General features: G+C 40.8%; 1 protein-coding gene across 1 annotated transcript in view; it reads right to left on the bottom strand.

Moving 5' to 3' along the window:
- GLRA3 (glycine receptor alpha 3) overlaps positions 1–19,095 on the bottom strand; it is a 140,256-nt gene that overhangs the window by 8,251 nt on the left and 112,910 nt on the right. The window contains exons 7-8 of the mRNA XM_032780174.2: positions 7,000–7,214; positions 3,166–3,312 (exon numbers count right to left, since the gene is read on the bottom strand). Coding sequence (XP_032636065.1) covers positions 3,166–3,312; positions 7,000–7,214 — 362 coding nt within the window. The remainder of the gene's footprint in view (positions 1–3,165; positions 3,313–6,999; positions 7,215–19,095) is intronic.

Here is a 19,095-nt window from a genome sequence, read left to right on the forward strand (position 1 = left end):
TAGTGTGTAGATGCTGGTGAGTATTTGCTTCAGGGTGGGGGGCTGTCTGTAAGTGAGGACTGGTCTGTCTCCCAAGGTCTGTGAGAATGAGGCCAGCCCTCGCTTACAGACAGCCCCCCAACCTGAAGCAAATACTCACCAGCAACTACATACCACACAACAAAAACAGTAACCCAGGAACCAATCCCTGCAACTAATCCCGTTGCCAACTCTATCCGCCTATCTGTTCAAGGGACACCATCATAGAACCTAACCACATCAGAAGCCACACCATCAGGGGCTTGTTCACCTGCACGTCTACCAATCTGAGATGTTGTCATGTGCCAGCAATGCCCCTCTGCCATGTACATTGGCCAAACCAGACAGTCTCTACGCAAAAGAATAAATGGACACAAATCAGACATCAGGAATCATAACATTCAAAAACCAGTAGAAGAACACTTCAATCTCCCTGGACACTCAATAACAGACTTAAAAAGTGGCAATTCTTCAACTAAAAAACTTCAAAAACAGACTCCACTGAGAAACTGCAGAACTGGAATTAATTTGCAAACTGGACACCATCAAATGAGGCCTGAATAAAGACTGGAAGCAGATGGGTCACTACAAAAACTAATTTTCCCTCTGCTCATACTCACACCTTCTTGTCAACTGTTGGCAATAGGCCACCTTGATTGCATTGGCCTCCACTAGTACTACACAAGTAATTTTTCCTCCCTTGGTATTCACCCCTTCTTATCAACTGTTAAGAATAGGCCATTTCCACCTTAATTGAATTGGCTTGTTTTCATGTACTGAAATATATATTTTGCTTACTGTATTTTTTCACTCCATGCATCTTTTGAACCCTTCTGAAGTGGGTTCTAGCCCATGAAAGCTTATGTCCAAATTTGTTCATCTCAAAGGTGCCACGAGGACTCCTCATTGTTTTTATTTGAAATCAATTAAGTGAAATTAGCATGCCTGAGACCCAAAGTAAACTTTGCATTTACAATATTGCAAAACCTTCTATCTGAGAGAAGCAAGAGAAATGGACCAAAAAATCATCACATAATGGATCATGCAGTATAACTATTAATACTCTATGATGCCTTAATTTTTACCTGACCTGCACTCTTCCCAGTTCTATCTCTCTCAGGCCCACTGCTAAGACTTCAAGCTTTGAAGCTGCTTTCAGAGAGCTGCCATTATTTCAAAAATAACCTGCCACAAAAATGCCTTTCCTCCCATATGGCTGGGGGAAGTGCACTTTCTGTTAGTCAGCACAATATACAATACTCCTTACTCCCCCCAACCCCACTTTCTTCCTCATGTTCAGTCAGGGCTAGATTCTGAAAGCCCTTGGTGGGCCTGAGCCTCAGTGGGCACAGGAGCAAACCCAGTATTGGGCAGAAGTAGCCACCAGATTCTGTGGAGGCATCTTCTTGGACATGAATTTGAGTTGTAATCAAGGGGGGCATTAGCCACCTACAGCAGCACTTTGCACCCTGGCACCTGCAACCTGAATCCTGCCCTAGTGCAGAGGGAGGGTTGGGAGATACTCGAGAATAAGCCTGCTCCACCCTGCACCAACCCCATAGTGGTGGCTCCCCTCCTGCAGGGCTGGGCCAGCTCTCCCTCCAGGCATTGTGATCTGGCACACAGGGTCGCAGTGGCACTCGTATTTGGCCTGGCTGCCCCTCCATCATGACAGAGGGTTTGACCAGGCCAAATTTAAGTGAGTGGTGGTGTGACCTGGTGCATGGTTTGCAGCACCACTCAGGTTTGGCTCCCTTGGTTTCATGATAACTGTAGATACAGTTGAACCCATGGAACCAGGCCAAAGCTGCCCCTGGAAAATAGTTACATAAAATATAGGAACTAGCCCTTATGTCAGTGGAATGTCTGAAAATGCTGGACAAAGAGCATGGGCTTGGAACAAGCCATTGCAAGCTTTTTTTTATGTAAACAACAATCCTTCCCTACAGACCTTACCGTTGTAGGGCTAGTTCTTGCAGACAGGAATCTCCAGGCATGCTGTATTGTGTAATAGATTTATAATATGTTAGCAATATAAGGGGAATAAGCTGATAAATCACTTTATGCTTGTGACCTAAATAATAATTTGAGCCCAGGTCTCCAGGAATTTGAAAGACTTATGAGTTAATTGACATGCTCTCCTTTAATACAATTTGAAATCTGATACATAGCAATATTCTACATAATGGCCTCATCCAACTCCTGTAAAAGCCAAAGAAAGATTCATACTGACTTGAATAGAAGATGGATCAGGTTCTTGATGAAAGTCTAGGGGGAAAAGTAATGTCTCCCTTAATAAAAAATCAGCAATGAGTAGTGGAAGTCTCCCATTTTCCCCTAATAAAAAATCAGCAATGAGTAGTGGAAGTCTAACTCATATAGTTGAGTAATGTGGCCCAAATTCTGGAAGCCGTTGCTCAACATTTACTCTTTGTTAAGAGAAGACTTGCAGGATGTGACCTTTGGACCAACCCTACTTGTGATGAATAGTAACATATTTCACAAGTAGTCCCAATAGATTCAACAGAGGGCACAGAACTTCAGCAGATCATAGCTCTTAAGTTAAGTGATAATTGTATGACAATTTATACCAGCTGAGGATGTGACCTCCCCAGGAGTAAAGGTGGCACAATGTGGTACTCAAGTACTATTTTAAAGAAAAACAGACTTAGCTGCATTTAACAGAAAATGTACTTTCTACCAGCAGAAAAACTCATAAAAAGTGAACTTTTATCAAAAACTGCATTTAGATTAGATACATCATTAGAGCTCAGTAGAAGTCCTTAGGGCCAAATTAAGAAACTATATTTAATAAATTTCTATGCAATTGTGTGTGCCAGCAACATCCACAATCGTGGAGCACTTTGACAGTGCTTTCACAGGGTGAAATTCATCTCTGGACAGTGGGGCCTGCACATGACTCATCCACAATTTAAATCCTCCTTAATCCCCCTTTTGAGGATTTAAGTAGAATTTTTGTGCGGTCCTTGTACTGACCCACTGCCCAGGGTGAATTTCACCCTATGTTACCATTTTATTTCTACAGCCACTTTAAGCAGTGCAATCCTTACCAACCAAAGCCATTTCTTAGCGCAAATCCATCTCTCTCTCAAAGATGTGAGTATTGCTAGTCTGTTTGTTTTTTACCTTGTTCTTCTTCCTCTTTCGGCGGAATCTCAGAAGCTCTTTATGTTGCCTTGACACAAAATTTACAGCTGCGTACTCCAGAAGTGCAGAAAATACAAAGAGCAGGCATACTGCCATCCAAATGTCGATAGCTTTGACATATGAAACCTATGGAGAAAGAGACTGAAAATATTAGAAACACAGATGTGAATTTCAGTATCTGATAATACTAGGGGGAAATAAATTAGTGTCCCCAGACCACCGTGCTATTTTTACCAAAGAAGCACTAGCATGAAAGCTGCTTATATAACAGAGGACAAAAGGTTCAGTCTTTTATTTTCTACAATTTAATTTCATGGGAAAATATATTTCTTGCCTCTTTATAAGCAAATCTTTGCACAAATGATTAGTACTTCATGAACATTTCTTCATGATCTGCTGTACACTGCATTTAATCAAAACCCTGATAATGTAAAGGGAAAAGCAGAAAGATCCAGAAATTTTTAAATTTCTGGATGGGTATGGTCCATTTTCTGCAGACGTCTGCTCAAACAGCACAAAAAGGGTGGCATGTAGCTAAAACGGACCAGCAAGAAACTTCTCCGGGATAGGGGAACTCCCCAGTAGCATAAAGCTAATGCAGTTTAGGGGCTGTGTTGGAGAAAGAAGAGGTTGTAATAAAGCAGAACTCTGCTGACATTGGGTCCATTCAAACAGCCCCTCAGCTGCAGTAACTCTTGCTAGCACTGAGGAAGTGCATGTTGGCCCTGTTCCCTCTTCCTCTTCTGTGAAGCACAGTCACAGACGCAATCTGGCTCTAATCCAGGGCCTGCTCCTGCTCTGACTGCAGCCAGTTCGGGGTTTGATGTTTAATCCAACCAGAAGCAGACCCCAAATATGTGGTTTTTAACTATATGCAGTTTTCTCAGATATAATAATTTGTTCTCTTTTTTTCATGTGTATATAGTGTAGTTGTTTTCCCAGTTGTTGAATCTTTTAGTTTTCTACCTCTTAAGTATCTGTTATTATAGGGCTATTGTAATAATTGGGGCCTAGTTGGCCTACCTAGGGTTACAACCTGGCTGGTATTTGACTGCCTTGGCTGGTTTATTTTAATGGATTTGCCAGAAAACTAATTTAATCTGCTGATTTTTTTTTAAATAGGTCTAAAGATTTGTATTACCACAATGGACTGGGATATCTTGTGTACAGCTGACAATACTGCAGTGTTCCCACTTCTGAAGTTTAAGTAAAAAAATGCTGTTCTCAGTCTTATCTATATGTGTGTTGGGGGCAGGGATTTTGGAGTTGCCTTGTGATTGAGGGTTGGGGTTGTGGGACGCTTCCCTTTTTGGGGTGGCTGGGTGCCAGTTTCTTTGCATGTCAAAAGCTGTAACTCTAGGCCGACCCCATTTGTGAGCATAACTGTGGGAAAGTAAGAGTGTATAAAGGGTTACAATAACTCACAACAATAAATATAGATAAAGCAAGGTGCAAAAGGGAGACAGAATGACCTAGTCCAAACAAAAAGATCTACTAATACAACCCAAAGACAGGGTTAAGTTCATGTAAACAGAGAAAGGTGGGTTTGGAAACCAATAAACCCAAACTGGTGAGCGGGAAATTAGGCCTACTGGTAGATGAAACAATGAGGGTGGGCTATTCTACCCATCATTCCCCTTTGGGATCCTTAAAAGAAGATTTTGGGGGGAAATTGAAGGTGGATGCTGCCTGACTGAAAGATGGAAGAATAGGAAGGAGTGAGCTTCACCATGATGGCTGCTACCTCCATCCATTTCCTGAAATCCTGGGATTCACTGTAATAGCATTGGTCCTTCACTGTCTTGATCCTGAGGGATATCCTAACCAGGCTGGGTCCGAGAGAGAGATCCAGATAACACTGGGATTTAGCCAGAGCTAGTGGAGATGGCAAACACCATTTGGGATATGAAACTTTGTTATACTTACCCCAAACTTCTGTGTCTTTTCCTTCCCTACCTTTTTTTTTTGTCTTACCTATTGTCCCTTTGCCGTCTGTTTAATAAGAGTCTGGCTTAGCTTGCTGAGGCTGCACATTTTGCAACACTGCTCTGAGCCAGTGACCAAAGAAACAGTTAAAAGCAATGCCCCAAATAGCCTGATGCTGGTACAAGTTCGCCAGGTATCAGAGTGGCTAATAAGATTGTGTGCCACGCCTGCGTTTCTCCAACGGAGAAGTTGCAAGAGTGAGTCAACACCAAAGGCAGAAGCTGCATTTTCTATCATTACAGTGTGTTTTTTTTTCCTCCCCTCTCGTGTATTTATCTTATGTCTTCTAGGAGACAGGATTGGACTTTAACAACAACTTCTGCCCGTCTCCACTTTTCCTCCCCCCCCCCCAAAACAAACAGTTATTACCACCTATAATACCATCTAAAAGACTATTTGCAGTTTAGTTGTAACCATGCTGGTTCCAGGAGATAAGAGAGACAAGGCAGGTGAAATAATATCTTTTGTTGGATGAATTTCTGTTGATGAAAGAGACAAGCTTTTGAGCTTAAAACAGTCTAAAAGACTGTCAGACATGGTTTATTTTCTGTTTATAGATCCTCTACACTGAAACGGAACAAGAATTCCTTATACAGTTTACATTTTAAATGCTTTTGCTGTTTTTTCTTTCTTTTTTATCTTTATTAAAAATCTTTTAAATCTTTTATTAGTGTTTGCCATGGTAATTAACTGGCTGAGGTCTCTATACCAAACCTTTGGTGAAAACTGTTCAGTATTGGACAATATAGGGTCATGGTCATACTTTTGGCTCTTTGGGCCCATATGTTCCATCAAAATGAATGCAGCAGGATCCTACACTGTGGGATACTAAGCTCTCTCTGCAGCCAAAGGCATATTTATTTTGATCAGAGGACAAAAAGTCTGGCTCCAACAGCCAGGAAAATATCTATACAGGGGTAACAACAAACATATCAAATTATTCCCATTGATTTCAGTTGGAGTTCAGGGTGATTAGTCTTTCCTATAAAAAAAAAACTTTTAAGTAATGACACTTAAGGCAATTTAAAAATGGACAACATCAATTTGTCTGGGGATTCCATCCATGCTGCTGATGACAGACACCTTTATAAAACACTTTGGGCTGGACTGTCACTCTTTACTCAGCCAGGCAATCAGAGAGTGGCTGTGGAGGTGATACTTGTCCAATACTCCTCACTGTAAGAGGATGGTGAAGGGGTGTTCGAAGGATGAGCCCTGGATCCATGAGAATAGCTGACCAGATGCATATAGTAAGCTCTTCAATTAAAAGAGAAATAACTTGCTGTGCCCCCAGAACCAGGATGGGGAGCTGGAAAGAGATTTTTACTCTGTAAGTCATAATTTTTGATTTGTCTCTTTGTGGGAGAGTACAGCTACATGCTGCCCTTTTACTCATGGCAGACTGTAAAGCTGCAATATTCTCAATATTTGCTAAATACATTGGCTTGTATCACAATCAAGAAAGGGACAAACTCATCACAGACCAGCATATAAAAATCTGGGCAACACTAGCGGAGCAGTGAAGAACACCATTTCTTCAAGGTTCAAAATCTGTACCATTGAAGTCACTGGAGTTAAGCCAGTTGAGAATTTGGCCCAACAGATCAGTTGGTAAAGAAGTAGAATGTGTTCTGTTGAATGAAAAATAATAACCAAATCAAAATGCTTTATCTCCCTTCTGTTCATCCTTAATGAACAAATTTATCTGTTAATAAGTAGAGCACATGTTGTAAAGGTTATTGAAGGCCTCCGACAGCCTTACAGAATCATTATTTGTACTAACACAATGATTCTGGTATAGTACAAGCAAAGCAGGTTTTTGCCTACCTTTGGAAGTGATGCTCGTGAACCTGAACTTTGTGTTGTCATGGTCAGCACAGTTGTTATACCTAAAGCCACTCTGGCTGGTGCTGCATCCATATTGATCCAAAACGACACCCAGGAGAGAATGACAATCAGGAGACTCGGTATGTACATTTGAATGAGATAATAACCCATTTGCCTTTCAAGGTGGAATCGGACTTCAATGCATGTAAACTTTCCTAGTTGTAACCCAAAAAAAAAAAAGTTTCATGAAAATAGGAAAGCTATTTTCGTCGCTAACACACACTCTAAATAAAACATTTATATGACCAGTTCAGCTAGACTTGTCTTCTAGTGGAGTTACAACTGTTTTGATTGCTCTTTCAGTGTATATAAATTTCCCCATTACCATAGCAACATCTGTTTGGAGACAGAAATTGAATTTCCAAAATTTTCTCTGCTTGTAGAATTCAGTAAGCGGCTCTAAAATTGTGCTTATTTTGAAAGTTACTATCATAATGAAACACACTAACCATAATGGTCATAATGAGCAACAGGTCATTTTCCAACCTTTGCCATCTGAGTTGCTATTTGGAGATACTGGCATCTGCAGAAGGACATTGTGCTCTCCTGTGCCATCAAACTTGCAATCCCATGGCTCAGTTTTAAGTTTAATTTTATTTCTCAAACATAACCTAAAAGGGAAATCTGGTGGGGTAAGGGGGGCCTCAGGGTAATAATTAGAGTTGCTGACAAGTTGTGTATGCCTCATTCCCCTTCCAAAATGTTCTAACTTGAAAATCTAGTTACCAAGGTTTTCAAAACTTGGGGCTTCTAATAGGTTACTTTTGGACTTTGGAAAAAAACCAAAAACCATTTATTCAAGTTCCTAAAGTGCTGAGCACTCATTGACTTGATTAAAAGTGAGCAAGAAATGTATTCACCTGTGGAAGTAGACTATCACTGTTGCCACCAAAACAAAACACAAAAGTATTAATGCTCCTAAGCCAGAATTTGTCACTGTTCGTGACCTTGTGGTGTTCTCCTTTTGTAATTCCCTTTGTTTCTACTAAATATTAGCATTTGAAGGCAATATTATTGATATATTTATTGACAGCAGAAATTATATTTCACCATGGATCTCTGTGCTTATTTGAATGAATGCATTTTCATCATTCTGGATTTTGGATGGATGCATTTATATTAATATTTAAAAGCTGTGCAGTTATTCCAGAAGATGTTGATTTCCAATAAGTTATACCAATAATTTTTCCTGACCCATTTTTACCCACATGTTTATACAAAATCCCATGCTTATTATCACATTCATGTACCATGCTGTATTATCTTTGTACTGAAACAGCATTATCTAGCATATGGAAATCAATTTCCAATTGATGGAGCTGAGTTAAAATTTCTTACATATTCCACTTCTGGACAAATTAAATGACTGGTAAAGTGTATCATTTATTTTTCCTTAAGGTAGCTTTGTCCAGATTTAAGTAAGACTGTGGTGATGGGACCCAACTGTTCAATGCAAAAATCCTATTTTAAAACTAGAGAAAATAATCTTAAGGAGTTTTATAGCTACCAGCTCAATCATTCACTTCGCTCATAATCTCCGTCTGTAACTCCTAAAGAGAATTCTCTAATAGTGCTGATTTCTCTAGCCCAGTCCCATCATAAAACCCTGGCACATGCCTTGTGTTGTTTCAGCTTTTTCAACCTCCCCTTCTCTGGCCTCTCTGATCCACTGATGAAATCCTGTCCTACTGAAGTAAATGGGAATCTTGACATTGACTTTAGTGGGGTTAAGATTTCACCCCACATGTCTCCCTCCAGTCTATTCAAAATGCTGCAGATAAAGTCATCTCACTTAGCAGTTTCACCTCTTCCTTCCACCTACCTGAATGTCTGCACTGGCTCTAAACTTTTGCATCCTTGTCTTGAAGGTTCTACACAACTATGCTTGTTACTTTTGCTCTGAGAACTCAATACCCCTTAACAGTCCCCTGGTCTCCTTCTCCAATCAGCAATCCCATTCTTTTTCTTCAAACAGTCCTCTTTGGCTAGAAAACCCATTCAGATTTTATATGCCATACATCCTCATTTTCCTTTTTCCTCTCAACTCCCTTCTTTTGCCTCCATTTTTGAATCTTGACCTAGGTATCTCACTTATTAAAACAAACCAGAACAACAAAAAAAAAACCCTCACAACCTTTATGGTAACAAGTTTTATATAAAACATTATTGTATCTCATGTCTCCCCAATATCTCACAGCTCTGTTTATTGTCATCCCTTTTGCATGTTGTATCTGAATTAGATCCCTGAGGCAGGGACCTTTCTTAATGCTTGCCTGTAAGGGGCCCTGCATTTCTATGGTGATGTCTAGATAACAGCTACTGAGCACAGGGCAGCAGTCTGGATGAAACATGCTTGAAAATTTCTTAAGTACCCTTAAAAATAAATGTCTCCATTAAGGCTGTAACTTGTAATGCTTACAACTAGTGGAATAGTGTGTGAGTGACAGCACTTCTCAATAGACTAGTCAGATTTAGCAGGCCTCAGGCTCAGTGATGTCTGAACAAGAGGTGGTGGTAAACACAGTCAGGGGTAGTATAGAGTGTCTGATATGCCATGGGGGGTCATAAAAAGAAAGTGAAAGTTCAAGAAAATCTGGGCTTTCTGCAAAGTCATTTCAATAGAGTTCTTGGGCTGTAGAGAGTGAGATTTAGCATCCTCTTCCAACTTCCCACATTCCTTTTCCATTCTAGCTGGCAGCAAAGGGCATGGGAGAGGCAAAAAGCAGTAGAATGGATAAGGCCACCATATCTGGTGTGTGTCTGTGGGCTTGGGACAATCACTTATTAAATTTTTCCTCATAATCATGAGAAGGGTGACACTGCATTATACTCCAGACAGAGGTGTGACAAAGGGGGAGACATGCTAATTATCCAGGAGGGCCCAAAGTATTACCACCACACAGCTCAGAACATGTGGTATTGGAGCATAAGCAATAAATATCACAATAGCCCTGGTGTGGTGCGGCCCCTTGCAACTGCAGGTTTGACAATATTGTCTGAACTGAGCAGAGAGGACTAGGGGGCTAGAGAACAGAACCTCTTATGAGCAAAAGAGCCACGAGTGAAAGGAAGGGTGCAAATAGAAGACATTCTAATAAAGGGAGAAATGGTGATGGGTTATGATCAAGCTAAGACTGACATGGCATTGGGTGACATTTCAGACAATTACTGCTGATGTGTGAAGTGGCTTTGTTTAAGTGCAAAAAAAAAAAAGTCCTACAGCCAATGTTAAACAAGAACATAAAGGAAGAAAAATGGAAGGAAAAATGATGGAATCCTGCTCCCCCTCTCCCCACCCCCCCAAAAAAAGAAAATCAGCTGCTAGAAAGATTCTCTTTCCAAACAAATTCTGTAACTGACCAGGAAATAACATTAGTAGTCAAGGAAGACCCAATGCTATGCACGTGTGTCTGAGAAAGCATGTAAGTTGGGGGGTGGAAAGGGGTGTATGAAACCCTGCACCGAGGAGTAGGGGCTAGGGATGCTCTGTGTGCTAAGATAGCCCCACCTCTCTGGCTCTGCCAATCATGCATGGTAAGGAGGAAGCTGTAGTTAGCAAGGGGGAAACCGTGAGAAAGGAGCAATTCTTTCACCAGCCAGAGGAGGAACCTCCATGCCAGAGAGGCTCCCTCAAAAAACTCAAGCGGATTCCAATGAATCCCAGGACCAAGTCCAATAGGGAGAGACTGGTATGAATACCTAGGTGTTAAGAACTCGTGAAGTTGCTTCCCAGACACCCTGAAGTAAGGTCAGAGCCACTGACCTTTTTGTTGACCATAGGAAGAGCTTGATCTCTGTTTGCATTTTTGCTTTTCCCCACCTGTTACAAAGTAAACAGACCTGCAAGGATGGGGCTCATTACAAGGACAAAGGGGCTGGGGCCTGGACCTGTGTGGGTCAGAAAGTGTAGGGATAAAGTGAGAACTACCAAAAGCCAAGCAGAGTTGGCCCTTGCAAAGGGAATTAAAACCAAGAGGAAAAGATTCTATAGCCATATAAGTAAGAAAGAAACAAGGAAAGAAGTGATACTGCTAAGCACTGAGGATGGGGTAGAGATGAAAGATAATCCCATAGAGTCTCATAGACTTTAAGGTCAGAAGGGACCATTATGATCATCTAGTCTGACCTCCTGCACAACACAGGCCACAGAATCTCACCCACCCACTCCTGTATCAAACCCGCGTCTAAGCCTACTGAAGTCCTCAAATTCTATGGTTTATAAAGACTTCAAAGTGCAGAGGAATCTTTCACAGCCCAAGTGACTCTGTTGCCTCACCCTGCACATAAAATGGCCAATCTGCCTGGACGGAAAATTCCTTCCCAATCCCATATATGCGGCGATGAGCTAAACCCTGAGCATTGTGGGCAAGTACTTTCACCAGCCAGACACCCAGGAAAGAATTCTTCTGGTAGTAACTCCAGATCTCACCTCATCTAAACATCCCATCACAAGCCAGTGAGGCATAATTCTTACCGCTAGAGTAGTCAAAAAATGAATTAATTCGCCTAAAATTTAGGCTATCTGATTATACAATCCCTCCATAAACTTCAAGCTTAGTCTTGAAGGACAGATAGTTCTTTTTGTCCCCCACTGCTCCCTTGGAAGGCTGTTGCAGAACTCACTCCTCTGATGATTAGAAACCTTCTCTAATTTCGAGTCTAAACTTCCTGATAGCCAGTTTATATCCATTTGTTCTTGTTCCACAGTGTACTGAGTTTAAAATAATCCTCTCCCTTCCTGGTATTATTCTCTGATATATGTATAGAGAGCAATTATATCTCCCCTCAGCCTTCTTTCTTTAGGTTAACAAGCCCAAGCTCTTTGAGTCTCCTCTTCATATGATAGGTTTTCCATTCCTCAGATCATCCTAGTTAGCCTCTTCTCTGAAACTGTTTCAGTATGAATTCATCCTTCTTAAACATGGGAGACCAAAACTGCACACAGTATTCCAATGAGCGTCCACCAGTTGCCTTGTTTAATCGGTACTAATACCTCCTTATCTCTACTGGAAATACCTCACCTGATGCATCCCAAGACTGCATTAGCTTTTTTCACAGCCATATCACATTGGCAGCTCATAGTCATCCTGTGATCAACCAATAATCCGAGGTCCTTCTCCTCCTCTGTTCCTCCAACTGATGCTTCCCCAGCTTATAGCAATAGTTCTTGTTGTTAACCCCTAAATATAGGTATGGCCCAACACCTAAACACTTTGCCTCTGTTTTTAATAAGGCTAATGAAGAGCTTAGGGATAATAGCACTGTGGCTAATGATAACAAGGATATTGAGGTAGAAATTACCACATCTGAGGTGGAAATCAAACTCCAAACAATTTAATGGGACTAAATTGGGGGGGGGGGCAGATAATCTCCTTCCAAGATTATTAAATGAATTTGCACACAAAATTGCAAGCCCAATAATAAGGATTTTTAATGAAGCTGTAAACTCAGATATCATACCCCATGCCTGGAGAATTGCTAATATAATTCATATTTTTAAGGTGGGGGGGGAGTGATTTGGGAAATGACAGGTATATTAGTTTGACCTCAGTTGTATTCAAGATTTTGGACAAATTTTGAAAGAGAAAGTAGCTGAAGACACAGAGGTGAACAGTAATTGGGATAAAATACAAGGTTTTACAAAAGGCAGATCATGCCAGACCAACTTAATCTCCTTCTTTGAGAAGATAACTGATTTTTTAGACAAAGGAAATGCAGTAGATCTAATCTACCTGGATTTCAGTGACGCATTTGGTAATTTTCCATTTGGAATTCTATCCATTAAATTGGAGAAGATGTGGATTAATATGAGAATTGAAAGATGGATAACGAACTGGTTAAAAGGGAGACTACAGTGGGTAATATTGACAGGTTAACTGTCAGATTGGAGGGAGGTTACCAATGTGGTTCCAAAACCTATCTCTGAGGAACTAATTTTATTTAATATTTTTATTAATGACCTTGGCACAAAAAGTGGGAGTGTGCTAATAAAAATTGTGGATGACAGAAAGTTGGGAGGTATTGCCAATATAGAGAATGATTAGAATATTATACAAGAAGATCTGGATGATCTTGTAAACTGGAGTAATAGAAATTTAATAGTGCAAAGTGCAAGGTCATGCAGTTAGGGACTAATAACAAGAATTTCTTTCTATAAACTGGGAATGTATCAGTTGGAAGTGACAGGAGGAGGGGAAGACCTGGGTATTCTGGATGATCATAGGATGACTATGAGCTGCCAGTGTGGTGCGGCTGTGAAAAAAGCTAATGCAGTCCTAGGATGCATCAGGCGAGATATTTCCTATAGAGACAGGAAAGTGTTACTACCATTATACAAGGTACTGGTAAGAATAATGTGTGGTGTTCAGGGCTCCTATGTTTAAGAAATATGAATTCAAACTGGAAGATGTGCAGCAAAGGGCTACTAAGATGATCCGTGGAATGGAAAACCTACATTATAAGAGGAGACTCAAAGAGCTTAACTTGTTTAGCCTAACCAAAAGAAGGCTGAGGGGATTGCTCTTTTGAAAATACATCAGGGGGATAAATACCAGGGAGGGAGAGGAGTCATTTAAGTTCAGTAGCAATGTGACACAAAAACCCTGGTGCTGAGGGGGGAGGTTCTTTTTCATCTGCAGCATGGGGGACTGGTCACTCGCAAGTTTAAACTAGTATAAATAGTGGATTTGCTGCAACTTGAAGTCTTTTTAAATCATGATTTGAGGACTTCAGCACCTCAGGCAGAGGTGAGAGGTCTATTACAGTAATGGGGTGGGTGAGGTTCTGTGGTTTGTAATGTGCAGACAGGCAAACGAGATGATTATGATGGTCCCTTCTGACCTGAAAGTTATGAGTCTATGAAGTGATTGTTGCAGGGGGGCCCAACCCATGTAGGGTGGTGCCACAGAGACACTTTTTTACAGGGAGGTTAAAAGGCTGAATCTACAAGCACAGTAAAGGCAGCAATTTCTGCTATCATGGAATACTGTGTGTGTGCAGACAGTGGTGCTTTGCATGTTCTCAGATGTAGGCATGCTTCCACTGTAATATCAGCACTAGTACGAACATGGAGAGGCAGGACTTCACTGTTATCAGCATTAGTGCTGGGATACCCTGGTGAGAGCATGTGTGTATATTGAGAGAATGAGGGCATGCAGGCCAACCACTGTGAAACTAGCAAAGAATGTTAATATTAGTAATGTTTGTTTACTGAATGCTGTCAGTGTAATGATTCACACATGCTAATGGCTGTTAGTGTGATGGCAGTATGAGGTTCTCTTGTGATAGCACCACAATTGCAGGCACTTACCAAAACAAAAAAAACCCCACCACCAAAAAACCTCAGCTGGCAAAGCAAGGGTAGTGAGCCTAAGTGACTCATTATGCTGTAATAAACATCTGTCTCAAATCTGGACTTAGAGTTCAACATCTGAGTGTTTACTGTGAATCTCCCCCAAGCTTATACCCAGCTTGGATTTTACTTCGCTGCCACCAGATAAGAATTAGGCTCTTATCAGCCTGGATTCCCCAAATACTCCTTGGGGAACCCCCTCTGTGGACTCCCCAACTTCCTTTGGGAAGACCCCCAAGACCCAGACCCCTGGGTCTCCCTATCTCCAACGGGAAAACAAGTTCCTCCCCCTTGTCTCCTCGTTATCTGCTCCCCCGGTTCCCCCTCCCTTTTCCCTGGGAGAGCCTGGGCGATGCAGTACTTAACTCCTTGAAGGCAAAACAAAGAGGGAAATCACCCTCCCCCTGAGGCGATGCATTCAAATCTAGTAAAGCTAATATAAAGAGATTTTCCACCCCCCCTTCCTGTAGCCTCAAGAACCCCCAAAACCTCAGCCAGGTTTTAAAAAAGAACTTTATATAAAAAGAAAGAAAATACAAAACAATAATTACTGCATTAAGAGATCAATACAGGCCTCTTGCTATAAGAAAATATGAATAAACAGTCTGATTTAAAAGATAGCCCCTTTAAACCAGTCCAGCAAATCAACACACCTGTAAATACAACACAAAGCGATATAACAGCCTATTTGCCTTGTGGCCTTTGTACTCACACTTTTGTAGGAAAATATTAGAAAAATAGGAGTTAGCCAGAAAAGATGTTTTTCCTCCATAAGCTGGAAAAACAAAAGACCTAGAGTACACAATTCACGCCCCTGACTTTTAAAAAAATCCAGTTCTCTGATTGGTCCTCTGGTCAGGTGTTTGGTTCCCTTTGTTCACCCTTTACAGGCAAAAGAAAATTAACCCTTACCTTACCTATCTACTTATGACATATGCTAATGAGTGGAATGGAACTAGGAGGAAGACATTGCTATTGGCTATTAATATTGGAGTCAGGAGTTAACTGTTTGCTAAGGGAATTTATACAAATAGGTACTTCCACAGAAAAGATGCTTGCCACTCCAAAGAGCTTATAACCTAAATATAAGGCAAGAGACAACAGGTAGATTCAACAAACAGATGGCAGGTGGACAGATGGAGCACAGGTAACAGTGAGATGATTCTGATTAATGTAACAAGCCTACAGGATACCGGCTCCCTAAATATCATCAGTTGTTTTGAAGGCATCATGGCATAAGTGAGTTTAAGAAGAGACTTGGAAGTGGTTAATATAGTGGTTCTGAAGGCTTTTACAGGGAGCTTCTCTCATGCATGAGAGAAGCATGGGAGGAAGCACAGATGTGCTTGTTAGAAAATTTGACAAATGAGTAGTCAACGCTGGCATCACTGACGAAGTCGTGGCAGGGTTGATAGCTCTATAGCATTTGGGACTGTAAATGTGTGGGTTTGTTAGAATACTCACTTACACATTACTTGCTGTTTTAGATGTTTTTAGAGTGGTTTTCCAAGCAATGGAGTACCTGACTTTTCAATATGTGAAATATCCAAAAATTACAGCTTTGCAACACTTAGCTTTGGCTGGAGTACCATCCTAGAGAAAAAACTCTCAAATGAGGATGCTTCTTTTCTCACTCAACTTAGCTCACACCAGAACCTCAAGGCAAATGAGATTGGAATTCTCAAAATGTTACATGATTGGTCACATTTACAACACTTTTTAAGCGGATCAGCGTATTCAGCTGATACAGGATACACACATGCCAATCTGCATTTGTAGTTTTTTATGCTTACACTCTGAAGGACCCAATTCTACCCTCATAGCCATTACTTCTAATGACTGAAACTGTGTAAAGCTTCACCTTTGTACTAACAAATCTTTGTTTAATATTGGCATCCATACCACGATTGTACACAGCTGAAATGCATTAGATCATTTTTCCTCTGCTTTCACAAAGTCCACTAAAGTCAATAGAAGGCTTTCCAAATTGCACAACTTAAATCCAGAACTGGGCCTCGAGTGACTCCAAATGCCTTCAGAGAACCTGGATTGGCGTATTAATCAAAAGAGTTCTATTTCAGATTTGTCTGCTTTTAGAGCTGTTTGGAAAATACCTTTTTTTCCTGTTGAAGACAATGTTGAGGTTTTGGCCAAAATTGGAAACCTATTTTTTGACTAAAAGGTGAAATATTTCAACTGAAAACCAAATGTTTCAATCCTAAAATGCTGCCTCAGGAAACAATAATTTAGGTACCTCATGCTCCCATTCTCCCATATGGGCAATGCTCCCTGGTTGGATTACATCTTCCATGCATGATGGTGCATGATGATCTTCCCATCTGGTAAGAGAAAGTGACAGTTGTATGGCCACAATGCATCATGGGAGATGAAGTCCAGCTGGGGAGCTTGGTCCATGTAAGAGAAATGGAAGCATAAGCTACGTAAACTATGACTCCCATGAGGCACCGCAGCAACATTTCAGTATCAAAATATGTTGGTCTTGGCTGTTTGTTTTTATCCAAAAATGAAAATTTTCTATGCAAAAGCAGACACTATTTATGAAAAATGTTATTTAGCTGAAAACCCAATATTTCATCAAAATATTTTCAGTAGAAAATGTTCAGCCATTTATATTAAATTAATGTCTCATCAGCTTCAGCATCAACATAACAAGCAACCAGTCACTTTAAAGAACAGGATATGAAAGAAGGGAGAATGGAGGAAAAATGTGTTTCTAGAGGGGGAGATTTTCAAAAGCACAAAGATCAATGGCAGTCGGCTTCCTGCCTGGTCTTTGTGCCTTTGAAAATCTCCTATTTATGATCTGGAGTTTTTCTTCACTAAGGATTTCTTGGTTAAAGACACAGGCATGTGGTTGTTGGATCAATGGTGGTACATATACTGCTGTGTCCAAATGACATACACGTGTTTGATTTCTCTTTCTACTGTCTAGCCAGCCAGCAGCAATCAGTTTTGTGCGTATGTGTGTGCTGTTTTTTGGGGGGGGGGTTATTATTTTTTTTTTTTTTTTTGGGAAGTAGGGGCAAAATGAGCCAAGGTCCATGAAGAGATAGCTGCTGACTGGCATCAGTCCTCCTTTGTCAAAAGAAGATCAGTTGCTCTTACTTTCTTCACTGAGCCATTATCAGTGTCACTATTAGGCAAATGAGTTAGTTAGCTGAGTTTACTGTGGTCAGTAAAAATACTTTTTTGCTCAGAATGACCTGCGGTTGTTTGAGTTATTCTGTTCTTGTCGTTTTCTGAAATGCTGCTTAAGAACATTCCTCCTCCTCCTCCTTCTCCCCTGTCAGAAAATTTCATAAGGAAAACAAAACAACTTCTGTAAAACTTCATTAAGGATTATTTAAGGTTACTCAAACAGATACACCACCAACGCAACCACAAAAAAGCCTAGAAACTAAGCCTTCACCTACCCATTACAATTTACAACCGTGATTTCGTCTTTATCACACTTCATTGCCCACATCTACTCACAAAACACATGCCAGTCTCCCTTCATGGAAAACAGGCAACCTGATGTTTTCTGATTGCTCAGATAATAAACAGTAATAGCCTTAAAATGGATGGTTGGAATGTGCAGTGCAGATTGTAAGTTGTTTAAGAGTTGTATTGAACAGAAGGAATTGTTTTAAGTGGAAACAGTTTGTAGTGACTAGAGGTTTACAATTTGGGGACTTTTTGTTTGTAGTACGTAGTAGTGCTATTTGGGTAGTGTAATAAGGAAGTATGGTGTGTGTTGTTCTTTTTTTCTTTTCAGTAGTTGTCTGTAGTCAGCATTAAGTTTGCATGATTTTATGTGACCATGAAGGGAGGAGGCATATGTGCTGTATATGGTATATATGGATGAGGTAATGTGAAGAAGGCAAAACCATCTCTGTAGGTTGCAAAAAGTGGGTGGGAACTGAACTAGCAATTTTCTGGTTATTATGCCTGTGTTGATATTGTATGTTTTGTGGAGCAATGAATGGGAATGTTGGATATCACTGGCAGCAGTGCCATGTGTACCCAAAGGGCAGTGAGCAGGGATGTTGCTGAGTGATGGTAGCACTGTTGGAAACAGAATGAGATTGGCCATTGTTATGTTCTGTTGCTGGAACTGTTATGTTCCTATATTTGGAAGCAGTTACAAGTTTCCAAATGTCCCTAACTATCTGTACTTAGAGGGATAAATTTTCAATTACACATAGAGCACCCAGGAGACTTGGACAAGTCCGCTTCTGCATACCACGCTGAAACTTCAGCAGTTAATGTTAATACATCTCACAGGCTATCTCCTGATTGTGTTATTTACAGCAAACCTCAGGCGTTGTCAACACATTAAGTCAACTTTATCTAATTCAACCATGAGCCTCTGAATTAATTAAGTCAATTGTGCGTGGCCACACCATGCTCATTGTCTCAATGGAGTGCATCCTCACTATCAGTGCCTGCATTGATGCACAAAGCAGTGCATCGTGGGTAGCTATCCCAAAGTGCAATTTGTTGCAGTGTGTTTTGGGAAGTTTGTGCAATGCCTTATGGGACCAAAACATTGTTGCAGGGAAGAATGGGAACATTGCGTTGGAATCCCATGATTCACTGTGCTCAACAGAAAACAACCCAGCGTTTTTTGTGCCTTAAAACTGTCGCATGTATGCCATAACCCTAGAAGCATGAAGCCTGCT

The sequence above is a fragment of the Chelonoidis abingdonii genome, chromosome 5 (genome assembly GCF_003597395.2).
Source record: "Chelonoidis abingdonii isolate Lonesome George chromosome 5, CheloAbing_2.0, whole genome shotgun sequence".
NCBI lineage: Eukaryota > Metazoa > Chordata > Testudines > Testudinidae > Chelonoidis > Chelonoidis abingdonii.